The 16,192-nt window shown below is 48.9% G+C and overlaps 7 protein-coding genes across 7 annotated transcripts; 4 read left to right on the top strand and 3 right to left on the bottom strand.

Moving 5' to 3' along the window:
• Positions 1–17: 17 nt before the first annotated feature.
• On the top strand, positions 18–1,182 carry FOBCDRAFT_215819 (uncharacterized protein). Its single transcript, XM_031174354.3, has 6 exons — positions 18–155; positions 211–450; positions 504–722; positions 778–836; positions 886–935; positions 980–1,182. The coding sequence occupies exons 1-6, from the start codon at positions 95–97 to the stop codon at positions 1,152–1,154; spliced, it is 804 nt and encodes a 267-aa protein (XP_031051139.3). The 5' UTR covers positions 18–94; the 3' UTR covers positions 1,155–1,182.
• FOBCDRAFT_215820 (mediator complex subunit MED6) lies at positions 1,183–2,380 on the bottom strand. The gene is made up of 2 exons (XM_031174363.3): positions 1,850–2,380; positions 1,183–1,796 (listed from the first exon to the last, which is right to left on the bottom strand). The coding sequence occupies exons 1-2, from the start codon at positions 2,279–2,281 to the stop codon at positions 1,275–1,277; spliced, it is 954 nt and encodes a 317-aa protein (XP_031051148.2). The 5' UTR covers positions 2,282–2,380; the 3' UTR covers positions 1,183–1,274.
• Positions 2,381–2,623: 243 nt separating this feature from the next.
• FOBCDRAFT_269753 (kinase phosphorylation protein-domain-containing protein) lies at positions 2,624–3,382 on the top strand (the record flags this gene model as incomplete). The annotated part of the gene is made up of 1 exon (XM_054703440.1): positions 2,624–3,382. The coding sequence occupies one exon, from the start codon at positions 2,624–2,626 to the stop codon at positions 3,380–3,382; it is 759 nt and encodes a 252-aa protein (XP_054559415.1).
• A 223-nt stretch (positions 3,383–3,605) lies between these two features.
• Positions 3,606–5,212, bottom strand: FOBCDRAFT_197384 (argininosuccinate synthase; the record flags this gene model as incomplete). The annotated part of the gene is made up of 6 exons (XM_054703441.1): positions 3,606–4,059; positions 4,116–4,606; positions 4,655–4,924; positions 4,977–5,032; positions 5,062–5,123; positions 5,190–5,212. 6 exons carry the CDS (start codon positions 5,210–5,212, stop codon positions 3,606–3,608), a joined length of 1,356 nt encoding a protein of 451 aa, XP_054559416.1.
• A 1,083-nt stretch (positions 5,213–6,295) lies between these two features.
• FOBCDRAFT_177372 (uncharacterized protein) lies at positions 6,296–12,149 on the top strand. The gene is made up of 4 exons (XM_031174367.3): positions 6,296–6,425; positions 6,513–9,616; positions 9,663–11,761; positions 11,811–12,149. The coding sequence occupies exons 2-4, from the start codon at positions 6,614–6,616 to the stop codon at positions 11,968–11,970; spliced, it is 5,262 nt and encodes a 1,753-aa protein (XP_031051152.2). The 5' UTR covers positions 6,296–6,425; positions 6,513–6,613; the 3' UTR covers positions 11,971–12,149.
• A 330-nt stretch (positions 12,150–12,479) lies between these two features.
• Positions 12,480–13,242, top strand: FOBCDRAFT_17696 (uncharacterized protein). Its single transcript, XM_031174370.2, has 2 exons — positions 12,480–12,639; positions 12,759–13,242. Exons 1-2 carry the CDS (start codon positions 12,606–12,608, stop codon positions 12,977–12,979), a joined length of 255 nt encoding a protein of 84 aa, XP_031051155.1. The 5' UTR covers positions 12,480–12,605; the 3' UTR covers positions 12,980–13,242.
• Position 13,243: 1 nt separating this feature from the next.
• Positions 13,244–14,885, bottom strand: FOBCDRAFT_17700 (uncharacterized protein). Its single transcript, XM_031174369.3, has 2 exons — positions 14,260–14,885; positions 13,244–14,212 (listed from the first exon to the last, which is right to left on the bottom strand). Exons 1-2 carry the CDS (start codon positions 14,803–14,805, stop codon positions 13,397–13,399), a joined length of 1,362 nt encoding a protein of 453 aa, XP_031051154.1. The 5' UTR covers positions 14,806–14,885; the 3' UTR covers positions 13,244–13,396.
• Between the last annotated feature and the right edge of the window lie 1,307 nt (positions 14,886–16,192).

A 16,192-nucleotide genomic window follows, 5' to 3' on the forward strand; every position in this document is an offset into this window, starting at 1 on the left:
TCAAAGAACACGGCTTCAGTTGAGATCATAAGACTTGAAAGTGTGCGTTTTAGAGTCATTTTCTCATGCGATTTTGGACAAGTTAACCATAAATATGTCTGAAAGATCCAATGCCCTCTTCCCAGGCGTGGCTTTGGTCACTGGCGCCGCATCGGGTATGGTCCACTGCTCCAAATAACTAATATTCGGTTCTTCATCTAATGATACAAGGTATTGGACGTCAAGTCGCTATATCATTTGCCATAGAAGGGTGTCGGAGGCTCGCCCTGTTTGACAAAGACAGCACAGGTCTGAACGATACCAAGGCGACCATCAAAACTACGAGCGGAGATGCAAATCCAGATGTGTTCATCAGACACGTTGATAACCTTGACACATATGAAGTTTCCAGAAACATGGAACTTGCTATCAAGCATTTCGGGCGTATTGACTATGCCGTCAACTGTGCTGGTATGTCTATACACTGTTTTGCTTTGACTTCTACTCACAATGGCATTGGAAAGGAATATATGGTCCGACAAAGCAGAGTCATGAAGTCACCCCTGAAGAGTTCGATCATGTTATAAATACCAACTTTCGTGGTCTGTGGCTGTTTGCACGAGAAGAGCTAAAATATATGACCAGTCAAGATGTTGGAGTTACTCATGATGGACGGCCTGGGTTTAGAGGTTCTATTGTCAATGTTGGAAGCAACCTCGGCCTCGTGGGGAAACCAAAAACTCGTGAGAATATATTGTACCTTGAACAGGCTTATATGCGGGCTGACAGTTGGGACAGCGGTATATAGCGCCTCAAAGGCAGCTATCATTAGTTTGACGAGAAGTGATGCTATCGATGTAAGTCCAACTGATGGGTTGACCCTACCTTCTTATTTAACACATACAGTATGCCAAAGATCAGATTCGTGTTAACTGCGTCTGCCCTGGAGTTATTGAGTAAGTTATCTCTTGGTGTCCCTGTACGCATACTGACCTCGCAGAACTCCCATGACGGCTAATGTTCCGGAAGATGACCCGGCCGTACAGACTGCCGTCATGAAAAGAAAAGGGACTCCGCAGGAAGTAGCAGATGCTGTTTTGTTCTTATCAAGTCCCAAGGCTTCTTTTATTCAGGGTGCTGCATTGTCAGTTGATGGGGGCTATACTATTAGTTAGGGACGTTAAAACAGATGACAAGAGCACAATAATGAACTGTATTGGGGTATCAAACTACTCTATAAAAACTAAAAACAACACTTTTCCCCAGATTAACGCCACGTCCTTGCTGGTAATAACTCAAGACGCAGCTGGTGTGCTAGTAGAGTTGACCATTTTGCTCTTCTTACGCCTAGGCTTGGGAGCAGTCGCTGATTTGGGTGTTCTCTCCTTGCTCTCCTTCTTATCATCAACCTTTGTATTGATCGTCGGCGTATTAATACTCCTAATGGGGCCATCCGTTTTTCCAATTTGTGGTGGTTTGCGGCCTGTTGTTGTGAGGTGGAACTCTCCTGGGCGACCTGTGATAGGGTTCTCGTCGATGTATTCACCGCCGTACTTCATGTGAATCATGAAAGACTCTTCTGCTAGTCTTTCCAGTGACTTCTCGTCATCTTTCTGCGCGGCTGCTGTAGGGGCAGCTGGAGCTTTGCTAGCTTCATCTGATACAGGCATTGGGGTCGCCGCTGCAGAGGTATGGATCCTTGGCTTTGTTGATGTCTTGGCTGATGGGAGCTGGTAAAAGTTACCCATAGAGGGACCCCATTTTCTGACTGATTCAGCAGTTGTCACAGCATTGGTAACTTGCGAAGATATAGTCAACTACAATGATGAGGTTAGAACCGTTCGCGAAACAACTGCTGCAAAGAACATACAATTCTTGCTGAAAGAATGGCACTGAGAGTGGGTGCCATGTAGATATTCTCCCCCACCACGAAGTATGTGGCGTGAACAGTAATCTCATCGTCGTCATACGCTGACTTTCGTCTCGTTTGCTTGCGAATGACCCATACACCTGTACCAGCGCCAGGGCCAGTTTCAGCAGGCTCTTCGACAACCCTGAATTCAAGGCCTGACATGGTGTTAAGATGTGTCTCGAAGGCTTCGCGTGTCTGAATGACTGGATACATCGATGGTACATTCATGGCTTGGTTATATACAACAGCGTTGTTCGACGTGCGCTCGAAGAAGGGCGATTCTGCGAAGTAAAAGAGGATGGTGTTATTGTGCAGGCCGCCCATTTGTTGAATCGCCATAGGAGAGCGCCATTGGATCTCGTCGAGGGGAGGATCGTTTGGATTCGACATTGTGAAGAATCGGGGTTATCTTGTTAGTATTATTGGGGCAGCTTCCTTCGTTGTATTTGTTGCTATGAATGGTAATATTTCCTTGGAGTTTAGTTAAAGGTTCAAGAAACGTATTGAAGCTCCAGCTCTGTTTGACGTGGGGTTCCGCTTCTAGCGCGTTACAAGGCGGCCGTGTTCCGCCTCAGCGGCTCATCCAGTAAGAGGCGCCGCGCATCAATTTCAACCTCCAATCTTCGATCTCACAACCCTCATAGTTCATCACGACGAAAAGAAACCCCTCCATATATCGACACCAGAAAGGGATCTAATCTAGACAAGACCACCAGCACCCAAAAACACGCCATGGATCTGCTTTCAAGTATCCGCAAGACTGGTTCCAGAGGAGGCGTCAACTTTAGCTGGGATGAAGTCGCAAGCTCTTCACATCGCGAAAACTATCTCGGCCACAGTCTCAAGGCACCTGTTGGACGCTGGCAAAAAGGTCGCGATCTCAACTGGTATGCTAAAGCCGAAGACGACTCTGGAGAACCCAATGAAGATGGCGAGACCGAGGAGGAGCGTCGAGAGAGAGAACGAAAGGAGGAATTGCGCAAAATCAAGGAGGCTGAGGAGGACGCTATCGCAAAAGCCCTGGGTTTGCCACCCCCTGTACGAAACTCTTCTGGTGCGAATGCAGTAGAGGTTGATCCCAGTAAACGAAAGGTTGGTTCGGAAAGCGGCCCTCCTGAGGAAGCTGGGAACGAAAAGAGGGAGAGCTCAAGACGTCATGACGACACCGAGAGACGAGAACGACGAAGGCATCGAAGTCACGATCGGGGTCATGATCGCGAGCGCCGCCATCGACGACACAGGAGGAGCCGAAGTCGAGACCGTGATAGAGGCAGGGAACGAGATGAGGATGGACCAAGGCACAGACACAGAGATAGGGATGGTGATAGGGAAAGTAGCCATGGCCATAGGCGTCACCGTGAGGCTCATCAAAGAGGAGGTCCTAAGGAAGACGAACGACGACACAGGGATAGGAGCAGGGAGCGCCGCCGATCGAGATCGAGAGATAGACGCAGACGTAGTGCCAGTCCTAGGCCTCATCGTCGAGACTAAAGTCACAGCTTCTGGCCTTGAACTCATTAGTCGAATATAAGATACCCCTCCCAGAGATATCAAGGGAAAGCGTCAAGTCACCATTTGTATCCATATTGCGTCCAAATCAATGAGTCAATTCTTTGCGCTTCCCATATAGAAGGAAGTTTGCATACTTTTAAAGCTCTCTACCTGACCTAACGCCATACCAAACCACTGTTGTTACACCCATACTATTACACGATTAGGACTGGCTAAGGGGTTGGCCGTCCTTAGCCTTCTGAGCACCGTACTTCTCCAATCGGATAGACTGGATAGCAATGAAGCCAGTGCTGTCCATGGGAGAAAAGGTGTCAAGGCTGTCCATTGAAGCATCCTCCTGGGAGTAGAGGCTGCTGGTCTCGCTGGATCGTCCAAGGACGTAAACATTGCCCTTGTACGCACGGAGGCGGACCTGACCGTTGACACCCTTTTGAGCAGAAACGATTGCCTCATCGAGCCACTCACGCTCAGGGGAGAAGTACATGCCATTGTAAAGGCACTGGGACCACTCGATAGTCACAAATTGATCTCGAAGCTTGCGGACCTTTGAGTCGAGGACAAGACCCTCGAGATCGACGTGAGCAAGGCGGGCGATGGTGAGACCAGGGGTGTCGTAGCATCCTCGGCTCTTGAGCCCAATCCATCGGTTCTCGACACTGTTTAACTGTAAGCATAGTGTTATGCTACAAATCAATGGTGAAAGTGGACGTACATGTCAATTCGGCCGACGCCGTGGTCGTGACCAATCTTGTTGAGCAGTTTGAACAGCTCTACCGAGTCGGTAGCCTCTTGGTCAGGGGTAGCAACCTTGACAGGGAGACCCTTCTCGAAGTACACGGTGAAGTCGAGAGGCTTGTCAGGAGCCTCAAGGGGATCGACAGTCTGGGTCCAAAGGTCCTTAGGAGGAGTGTGATCGGGGTCTTCGAGAATACCAGCCTCGTACGAGCAATGAACGAGGTTCTCGTCCTGGCTCCAAGGAGCCTTGGGGGTCGATGAAACAGGGATGTTGTTCTCGGCGGCGAACTTGAGGAGATCCTGTCGACCCTGGAACTTCTCACAGAATTCGGGGAGTCGCCAGGGGGCGATGACCTTAATGGAAGGGTTGCAAGCCTTGAAGGCGAGCTCGAAACGAACTTGACTAAGGGGCTCTGTCAGTGATCTATGAATTAGAATTTTTTCGTAATGGAAAGTGTCATACTCGTTCTGCGGCATGTTAGCAGGTGGTTCTCAAAGTCTGACGGTTTTACTTACGCCTTTGCCTGTGCAGCCGTGGCTCAAAAGATTGCAGTTGTACTTCTCAGCAACGCGGACCTGGGCGCGAGCGATGACAGGTCGGGCCAGAGCAGTTCCAAGGAGGTATCGGTCCTCATAGATGGCATTGCACTGGATTGCTCGGAAAACGATCTGCTCGACAAACTCCTTCTGAAGATTCTCGATGATCATGCGCTCCGCGCCGAGAGCGAGGGCCTTCTTTTCGACAGCATCGAAGTCCTCGACCTGACCAACATCGGCGAGGAAGCACTAAAGAATGTCAGATTGAACCTGGAGAAGCAGCTGGAGGAGTTTCACATACCACAACCTCGTAGCCCTCTAGAATGAGCCATTTTAAGATAGTCGAGGTATCGAGACCTTGGCTAAATGTTAGCAATAAATCTCACATTTAATCACTCCAGGTGCAGTTTGGAGAAAGAGCCAGAAGTGTATACCTCCAGAATAGGCACTGCAATCAAGAGTTAGCGAATGTTTTTTATATCAGCAGCCTATCATCAACGGCATATAAACTTACAGACAAACACGGCCTTTTGACATTGTGAAGTCGTTTTGTTGTGAGGTGTGCCGTTATTTGGCCAAGATGAAGAGAAATGGTGATGTTGAGCAGCAGGCTTCGGTGTGTGCAAGTGTTTGAGTTTGAGCAAATGGTCAAAGGGAAATAACATATATTATATACTACGAATTTGACTCACTTCGAGATACTGTTCTCCCGTACAAAAAGCAAAATCTTAACTCGGCCATGCACCCAGCCGTGCCTATCACAAAAACAATGATTCACTTACAAGACTTCGGCCTCCGACTCCGGACTCGACGAACTATCTACAAAAACGACCCCAGAATTTACCAAGATAGAATTCAGTTACAGGCTTGGCAATTCCTTGATAGGGAGCGAGTCATAGCTATTTGTTGGGGGGGAAGAAATCACTATCAATGGTCCCATTTTGAGCTGCGAATTCGGCAGGCTAAGGCGATCGTTGACTCAATATCAAAAATTTCGATGGATGGATCTAAGCACGGCCCTGGCTACCTGGTCTAAGTTGACGGGATCCATGACGGGTAGCAGCGGTGATCCTTTTTTCGACAAGGCCCACGACAGCTTATGTTCGTTGGAAAATGCCTAGAAATGTATGTAACTCTAATGCACCTAGTCTCTCGAGTCTCAGTAATGACGGGAGTTTTATCAATCTGGACGATGCATCCTGCAAATAGCGTTGCACAAAGCTTTCAGTTTCAGTCAAATGCACTCTCGAGAGACCGTCGATTCTTCAAGATCTCCTCCAGCAGCAACATTTCCAGTCCATTAAAGAAAAATGTTGCTTAATGAAGCCTCAGATCCTCCATCTTAAAGTAATCGGACTTTTGTACAAACGGGAGTACGAGGTCCAGTAATCTACCACAGAAATTAGTGGTGATGATAATTAGAGCTGAACTTAGCGGCGAGGCTGCCCCAGATCACTATATCTTCCCAGCGCGACGGCATGTGGTGTGAGTCGATATCCATCTTGATTGGCCAGAGACAGTGGACAACGTCACTTTCAGGGACCACCTCTAACAGCCTCGGGGTCTTTATTGTACCACGGGTTTGAGATCATATGAACGATGAAACCGTCTTCATACATCATCTAGACTTCTGATTTCTCAACGCCATCCCCTTTTGCCACACTGTTTGCTTCCTATTGTGATTCTGTCACATCCCCCTATGTGCTTAGGGTTTGATAAAACTTAATACCGTTTGCCACCTCTCACCGTCGTACGTAGTCGCTGTCTGCCTTGCTTATACTCCAAGACCACTTCCTTAAACTCGTTCACAGAAAGTATCATTACTAACGAACAACAGATTAGAGGTGCCTCTTTCTCTTTTCTGGACATATATCTTTCAAAACCTTACCCTCCCGTCGACACAAGAATGCGCGTATAAACCATCACAATCCTACCACGATGGACTATTCAAGACTACGAGCCGCCGCTCTCCGCGATGGCGAAGACGAGGAAGCCGTTACCGTCGATACTCGAGCTCTTATCGACAAAGTTCTTGCGCGATACTCGGGCGAATGGACAACATTACGAGAACTAATTCAGAACGCTGCGGATGCCCAGGCAAAGACGGTCAGCGTCAAATGGGAAACTCTCCCATCAACACAGGTGCCACTACCGAATACCACGAGCCGATCCGAGATACTGAAACACACCTTGTCAAACCATACACTTCGCCGATTAGTCGTGCAGAACGATGGACAACCCTTCACAAAGACAGACTGGGGAAGACTGAAGCGTATTGCCGAGGGCAACCCCGACGAAACAAAGATCGGTGCCTTCGGTGTCGGTTTCTACAGTGTTTTCGCTGATTGCGAAGAGCCGTTCGTCAGCTCCGGCAATGAGGCCATGGCGTTCTACTGGAAGGGAAATGCACTTTTCACAAAGAAGTCTCAAATTCCAGCAGATCAAGCTACCCATCATACAACCTTCGTCCTCGACTACAGAAATACAACTACACCCCTCCCGAACTTGTTGTCTGTTAGCCAGTTCCTTGCGACGAGTTTGACTTTTGTTGCGCTCGAGCACATTGAGTTCTGGATTGATGACTACCAGATTCTGTCTCTGAAGAAAAAGTCATCTCCGAGTGTTGAACTTCCTCTTCCTCGCGACCTCGAGGCGAGGACAAAGGATGGCCTAATGAAGGTTACTAGCGTTGACCGCACAAGCACACAGATCGATGCGTCTTACATGGCCGCCATAGGATGGAAACCACAAGCTACGACATCCACCACAAAGAATGAGTCCTACGGTGCCCCTGAAACTCCTTCCTTAAGATCCTTCTTTGCCCGTCTTACGTCAAGTGCGTCACAGGCAGGCATTAGGACAAAAGCACAGCACGAGGAGAATGCTGCGCAAGTGACGATTTCCGAAGATGTGACTAAGCTTTCATCCTCCACAATCTTCCTTCGGGCGACTTCTGCAAGTATTCGTACAAGCGTAGCCTCGTCCTTTGCTTCCGAACTCGAAAGAGCGACAAAGAAACCCCCGCCAAAGACAACCAAAATCGCCATCCTAACTTCGTCCTATGATGAGACTCAAGCTTCGCAAGAGGCCGCAACATCGGGGGCGCTTGGCAAAGCTACAGATGTCTTTGCATCTGTGCTTCCCAATAAAAAGCCGGGCGGTCGCATCTTCATTGGCTTTCCCACCATGCAAACTACCGGAGCTGGACTCCATATTTCAGCACCGTCAGTGATTCCCACTGTGGAAAGAGAGGCTATCGACTTGAATGCTCGTTGGGTCAGGACATGGAACCTTGAAATTCTTCGTGCTGCTGGTATCATTACTCGACTTGCCTTTGCCAACGAGATGAGTGACCTGAGTAGCCGGATCAAACAGGTTATGGCCAAAGAGACCAAATTCTCTCCCGCAGTCATCGCCAAGTTCATGCCAGAAGCTCTTCACATTCACAAAACCTTCACATTTGAGGACTCAACTCCCAGCAGTCAAGTTGGTCAGATTATTGAGGAAGCTTTTTGGATGTGCTTTAAGAAGGCCTCAATCGAGACCTACTCAACACGAGGCGTGTTGCAAACAGTCGATGTGCGCATTGCTTCGGATGAGATGAGTAAATTCGTCAACAGCATCCCTGTTGTACCTGAGGAGATGAAGGGTGTCCCATTCGTGAAAAAGCTCATAGACTTCGGTCTTATTTCACACATCACAGTCACAGATGTGAAGAAGGAGCTGGAGACAAAGGCTATGAACAAAGTTCAATTGATGAACTTCATCAGTTGGGCAGGCAAGAAGAGCTTGAGTGGTGAGCTCGATCCTGGCAGTCGATCTGCTTTGCTTGAAGTAGCTGTTGGCACGATGAGTGATGATGGGGAACAAGGCGAAATAATTGCCCTCGGTAGCATCCGGAATCACCTCATTGCGAACAGAATTCCTGCCAACTTGCCCATTCCTCCTACCACAATCCCTCATGCGCTCACTGCCAACTCTCAGCAGGCTGAATTGCGTGCTTTAGGATGGGAGCCGCTAGAAATTCTCCCATGGTTGAGATTCCTTTTGGACACAAATTCTTCTAGATCCGAGGAACAGAACTTGACTCAATCATCCAAGTTTGCCATTCAGGTTTTGACTGTTCTTTCGAAGAACTTTGAAAACTCGAGCCCGAACGCAAGAACCACCATCGTTTCTCTTCTTCAAGCAAACACAGTTGTACCTACGAAGCAGGGTATGAGAAAGCCCACTGAGTCCTTCTTCCCGATTGTCAAGCTTTTCGACGATCTTCCGGTCATTCAAGGTTGCGAGAAGATCAAGGAGAAATTTCTGGTCACCATTGGCGTCCGCAAAACAGTAGATCTCGAGACCATCTTTACCAGGCTGTTGAACGCCTCTAGTGAAGGTCATCAGAAATGGAGTCACATGGAGCTTATCAAATATTTAGCATCTGTCCGCGAGGATATCCCGGGTGAAGACCTGAGCAAGCTAAAGCAGACACGCTTTTGCCCAGCCGAAGCTGGTCCAAAGGGAATGGAGTCCACCAAGGGAACAACAACGCTTTACAAGGTTTCGGAGCTATTCGAGCCTAAGGACTCTTTGCGTGCTTTGCGATTACCTATACTCCAGTGGCCAGGGCCTCCTGGTAGCTATCGACCTGGAAGCCCAGAAGCTCGGTTCATAAATTCTCTTGGGCTACGGCCTTATCCATCTGTTCCTGAACTCGTTGAGCTGATGTCTGGCAAGGATGAAAGTCTTCGCGTTTCGTCCATGACATATTTCCTCGCCAACCACCAGATAAATGGGTACGGATCATTCCAGCTTGGTGGCAGTCCTAAGGCAATCATGCCTCTTCAGGGTAATACCCGTCTTGTACCGCCTTCGCAGTGCTTTTACAATCCGCGAGCGTCTATCCTTGGGTTTAACATCTTGAGGAGAGATCTACACGACCATGCTATTGTAAGTTTGATCTAAAACTTGACAAAGACTCAGCTAACATCTATAGAAATTCGGTGTTGCACGAGATCCGCCAATGGTGGACTGTGTGAACCGCCTTTTAGCATCGCCTCCTCAAGATCATCAGAATGCTGTGGCACTTTACAGCTATTTCGCCTCTCGAATCACAGAACTCGGCGAGAATAACCTGGTCAAATTGCGTAACGCCTCGATAGTTCCTATCACAAGGACTACTCGATCGTCTGAGAAATCAACTTCTTCCATGACTCATGTCAGTCCTTCACGGGTGTACCTTGGGGCTTCGACTACATATGGAGACATCTTCGATTTTGTCGACTTTGGTCCTGAGGCGAATGCATTCTTGTTCCAATGTGGTGCCAAAAGTGAGCCCACCAAGTTGGAGGTTGCGCAAATGGCATGCAGTGAGCCAGCCCGTCTCCTCGGTGTTTTACAGAGTTCGGAGAAGTACCTGGATCTTCTTAAATCCTTAGCAGAAGCATCCTCAACACTCCACCGAGACAAAGAATTGTGGAGGAAAATGCGTACAGCGCCCTTCCTTCTTGCATACAAAGAACTCGCGCCCCCTAAGGGGAAGTCGGACGACCTAGAGGAAGAGGATGAACCTATTCGACAATACCAGCTTGCCTCTGCTGGCCAAATAGTGATCCTGGATGATATCATCAGCTACAGATTGTTCAAAGATCGCCTTATTTGTGCACCGGAAGAGGATGCGCTTGAAGAATTCTATCTAGCACTTGGTGCTCAGAAATTGAGCAGTGTTGTTCAGGAGGAGGTCAGAATTGGGCCCCATAGTGATAAACAAAAGGCTGCACTCAGTCTCCGCAAGCATGTTGTCGAGAGATCGAAGATCTTTCTCTTTGAATACACAAACTACCGACGCGATGCTATCAAGCATGACGTAAAATGGCTGGACAAGAACCTTACGGTCCACATTGTTCGCTCAGTGGCTTTGAGAAGGACTCTCAAGGGCCAGTATCAGACTCATACGGAGAAGCGATCAGCTGCGAGTGAAAAGACCAGCAACGGGTGGGTTCTTTATGTTTCTGATGAGTCGAAGCCCGACATGTACCAGATCGGTCAAGCCATCTGCCAGATGCTGCTAAACCGCCCGAATCAGCAGGCTTACCTATTCTTTGAGCCATTCCTAACGCTCGATCTTTACGGTTTGAGAAATCGCGGTTACAATGTCGATCGTATACTTCGGGCCAAGGCTGCCGAGGCCAGAATTGCCGAGGAAGAGAGACGAAAGGCACTGGAAGAGGAGCAGCGCCAGATCAAAGAGAGAGAAGAGCAATGGGGGGCCGAGGCAAAAGCGGCCGAGGCTGCACGCGAAGCTACCAGGATCCCAGAACCTCTTGGTCCCACGATGCCAGGTTCCTGGGACTCGCCCGAGGAAACGAAGCGCTCTCCTGAGCAACAGGCTAGGAAGAGCAGGGGATTGTTCTCAAACATCAGTCGTCGACTTGGATTTGAGTCTGACCAGCATGAAGATGAGTCTCACAAAGAGTTGGACAAGTTCTTGGATAGACCTAGGGAGATTGAGGCATCTGGCGGAAGCTCTTCCAACACCGGCAAGAAGCCGCAACAGGATGAGGGCAGAGTCACAAGCCCTGCACTTGTGCAGCAGAACTTGCTTAATGCCATCAAATCGACCCGGGCTTACGGATCTGATAGCGTCTTTTCGGAGCCCAAAGTCAACGAGGTAAAGGAACAAGCCACTTACTGTGATAAGACACCAGCACAGAACATCACTTTCATTGCAGAAACTTCAAATGGTATGAAGATATTCTTCTCCAAGGATGTCAAAGACCCTGGGAGTTTCTTGTCGAAACATTTGAACAACCTTAATGTCTTCTCCAGTATGTTGATTGAGGTGGGCAATACCTACTCTATGTCACCCAAAGTCCTGCACATCTTTTATGACGAGGCTGGCGGCACTATTGCTTTCAACACTGGAGGCAGTATCTTCTGTAACTTCAGGTTCTTCTTGCAGTTGCACGCCGCGCAAATTGAAGGAAGAAGTGGACAAGCCAAGGCAGAGGCTGCTACCTGGTGGTGGGTGGTTCTGGCACACGAACTTGCACACAATCTCGTGTCGCTACACAATGCTGATCACAGCTACTATACGTAAGTGTTTACCCCCTCTCGTCCAATAAGATCATACTAACGATGCTAGTGAATCTTTTATTCAGCAGTATTTCCCCAAAATCGTGGCCAAAGCGGTGCAATGGACTGCAAATGCTGGGTCTCGCAGCGAAACACCCACGATTGCACCACCTCCATCTGGTGCACCACCACCTTACCCGGGTCAATTAGGACGAAGCTTGCTAGACTGATGAGTGTTTTTATCATGGCATAGCGGGGAGTTTTGAGACGTTTGGCGTCTTGGGATATCACCTCTCTGGTTGTTTTGGTGGTTGTGATCGTAATTAAGACACTAGACTTTATATAGACTCTAGATTCTTCAAGTATTGTGTACGGGGTCTAGCACACGCACCTTATAGTTTCTGTCTCACAATAACCCTGCAACTGGTGATGCAATAGCGATAAGATGATCTTGTGCCACTTAAGTTACGAGTGAGATTCATACACTAAGCTCTATGCACATGTTTTGCCAACGCTGATACTTGCAGCTCAGATAGCGACCAAAAGAAAATCAACAATAGTTTACCACAAGGCTTTTTCTACTGTTTCTAAGTTGCGAGAACTCCATTGAATAGGTACATACAAGATATACGTCGATATGTCGATAAGGTACAGGGTAGTTGTCTGATATTTTCTCACGTGATCGTCATCGTGACCAATCAATTCGACTCCAATTACAGTGAGCTTGGGATGGATCTTGAAGATCACGACCTCACCTCTCGGTAACGAACGAAGTTAACGCTCCGACTCGCATTCCGAGCGAACCTCTCCTCCACGAAATCTCTCCACTCTCGAATCTCGAGTACCCGACAGTCAATTGCCCATCATGGTCCACCGCATCGCCTTCTGGAGCCTTTTCGGTACGTCACATACCTGAGCCAATTCGTCCGCCCATAGCATCCGAGCATACGACATGAGCAATTGGAGACGAGACACATGCGACGGATAGAGAGAATTGGATACTAACTGTAGAAAAAAGGCCTCGGCGCTCGATTCTGGCAAATGGGTATCGAGATGCGCCCATTCTTCAACAAGTCCTCCCTCTGGGTGTACCCCGTGTATGCGGCCGGCGGCGCCAGCTTCGGATACTGGCTGCAGGGCGTTGACGACAGCCAAACCTCTACTCTACAAGAACGAAAGGCTCTGCTCCTCGAGAAGCGAGCGCGCAAGGCGGAGCGGGACGCTAAGGCGGAGGCTTAGAGGGAAAAGAACAGGAATGGAAATTTAAGATATCGGGAAATGAAGACCTCTTCGGCTTGAGAGAAGAAGATTGAAGAGGCGATATTATTGTACATTGTGATATTGGGAGGTTGAGCGTCGAAATGGGACGTTTGATTCGAATCTAATACGCCAAAGCTCTGAACGCTGTGATGATATGATGTCCAGAACACCGAACGCCAATTGCTTCACGGAACCCGATATTGATCACCAGATTGAACTCATGGCATGTTATACCACACGCAATAAATTAAAAACTTATTGTCATTGCCTCATAGAGCTGCTTCTAATTCCAGCACCAGCCAAGACCGATTTAACAAGAATGACAATTCAAGACGCCGCGTCATCTATCATCCCTGATAGTCTTTTCCACGTTCCTTTAACCCAATCCAAGTCTGATTACAACTCCTCTAATTTTCTTAGAATCGCAGGCACAGACGTGGCAGAGGAATTGCCCAGCTCCGTCACAACCACTGAAATATACTTATCGCGTGTAGTGTCAAACAGTAAGCGGAAGCCAACATCGGTGGATCGCTCAGGGTCGATTTCGTTGTAAGTGAGAGAGTCGATGGATACACGCTCTGTGAAATTGACCGTCTCGCAGAGTGCCACAACGCGGACGTTCAGATCAGTCGCTGCCGTGGCGATATCGCATGAGCCGGCGCGGGCGTACATGGCACCGTTGCTGAAGATGGCTTCGGCTGCGAGGAAAGCTTTAGTTGCCTCGTAGAGGTGTGTTCGCAGAGCACCAAGATCGGAAGCATAGGTGACTTGGATACCAGCGGCGGAGAGCCTTTTGGCGAGATCGATGCCGACGCGCTCATAAGGATCATCGACAAGAATCACGCGGAAGTCAGTTTTGTTCTTGCGAGCCTGGAGAAGAGTGCGCTCAACGAGGTGGTGATGAGCGTAGGTGAGTACAACATCGCCATGCCCAATCATGTTGGCAGCAGTCTCGACAATCACGTAGTCTGCGAGAGTGATACGCTCACGAATGTAGTTGTCAATGGACTCCTTGAGGAGCTTCTTCACGTCGTTGTCGTGAAGATCGACATCCACTTTACTGATCTGGAGCTTCAGCCACCGGATGGCGTTGCCCATTGAGAAGCACATGGGGCGGCATGCTGTGAGGTACTCGATCTGGGGGTTGAGAACGTGAGGTGTGAAATGGCGGGAGAAAGTGAAGCCGGGAGGAGTTGTGTAAGAGTCGATGACCTGGGGCTGTTAGATCAATACTACATCACAGGGGCAGAATTTCTGACCTTCTGGAAAGCATACAGCGTCGCCTCGAGTCGTGTGACACTATCACTGATAGCGAATGCGCTCATGTGCTCGCCGAGAACCAAGACAGCAGGATGGACGTCCTTGTCGGCATTTGTCATTTCTATCCGCCTAGCCATAGAGAGGTGGCTAAAGCAGTCTGGTATCGAAGGCTTGTCGTCCTTAACCACAGCCGTCGCTGCCGCTGGTCGAATAGGGAGTTTTGCGCCGCCATGTTGCTGGTGCTGATGCTGTCCGTCCTGCTTAGGCTTTGCTTTGCCTCCCTTCCCATCACCGGACGCCTGTTGACCGCCTTGCGATGGGCCCTGTGAAGCCTGCGAAGCCTTGGCTTGTGCTCTTCTGGCAGCCTTTTCCTCCTTGGCCTTCTTCTTTAATTCAGCGCCCGATAACTTCTTCTCGCCAACGAGCGCTGCTTGTTGCTGCTCTTTGGGCTTCTGAGGCTGGGCCTGCTCCTTCTTCTCCGTCTTAACATCGTTATTCTCTGTGGTCTGCGGCGCAGGGACCGAGCCCTCGGCTTCTGTGGACATTGGAACTGGTTCGAGCGATCTTTTGTGGTGATATCGAGAATGTGGTTATCCGAGGGCGGGGCACTCCCAGACTTTCAGAGATCAAGAAAAGAGTGTGCGCTGTGATACAACTTGCGTAGAAGATTCGTTACGGACTCGTGTGATTCACTGGAAAATACTCGTTATTTCTGTAGAAGATGGTACAGTAAAGGTACCGTTTGTAGCGAGGGACACTCAAATGGAGGCTTTGAGTCATTCGAAAATAATGATTTGGACCGGCATTTGGATGGAGAAATCCAATCAGTGATCGAATGCCCCGCGCTAGCCAAACCTCAAGAGGTGTGGGTGTGGCAGTTGGAAGTCCAGCAGAGCCTCTAGATTACTACGTAGAATGTCACTCAATAGGTGCAAGGTGGTTGCAGAATGTGATAAGTTTATTGTAGATAACGAAGCTATTATTTGGTATCCTTACGTATTCGTCAGTTCCATGCCGTTTCTTTCGCGAACACCAGATCTATTCAAGGTCGCACGCGCAACAGTATTCACATCGCGTCGCATGTTGACATCACAATGCGCCGAAGGAAAATGTTAAGCATTAAACGGTTCAGCACCACGTTACAGTGAGTCCTACAAGAGGTGCTCAGTTTGGCGTGGAGTTTCGGGAGGATGAAGGCATCGTCACCTTGGGCAGATCAGCTTCACAGTTGACGCGAGGCATCACATTTGGCTTCAACAGAAGCTGCTACGAGGCAATCATGAATCATCAGTCACGAGCTTCCTTCTTCACGGCAGTCCATCAAGAACTGGTCGCAATGAAAGAAAATAAAGAGTTCCAAAAATTCCCTTGCCAGGCGAACCCAACAAGGAGCGGTCAGTGTATAGTTTTCAACTAGCAAAATTCCTCTCTCAGCTTATCGCTTCACGGAGAAGGAAAACGCCCATGCACTTGGATGGAGAGGAAAGGAAAAAAGAAGTCTGAAAGGGTGGGAGGAAGTCGGGCTCTTATAGCTGGGAGAGATCACTCGCGCACGGACCACTTCTATATATTACCTAAGGCATTAAGGCCAATCTGAGCGCGAATTACAGGAAGGTGGAGCTCTAATTTCCAGGCACCAGCGGAAGGTTCCACTGTTGGCAGGCAGGCACAGAGGCAGCAGCAACTTAATTTCCAGCCCAGCAGGCAGGCACACTCTATCCTACACTCATAGGCACGCGACACCATCGATTGGCTGTGCCTACAGTACGGTATTGGATAAATTCCATATCAAAATGGCTGGGCTACCTTACCTGTGGCTTCATCTCACTGCTCTTTCTCGCTCAGGATCAAGATTTCCAGCTGTTTTTCTGCACCCTCGAGATGAGCTCCTGCGGGAATTGATTCGATCAACAATAACCCCCCCCGGAGCGC

The sequence above is a fragment of the Fusarium oxysporum genome, chromosome II (assembly GCF_013085055.1).
Source record: "Fusarium oxysporum Fo47 chromosome II, complete sequence".
Classification (NCBI taxonomy): Eukaryota; Fungi; Ascomycota; class Sordariomycetes; order Hypocreales; family Nectriaceae; genus Fusarium; species Fusarium oxysporum.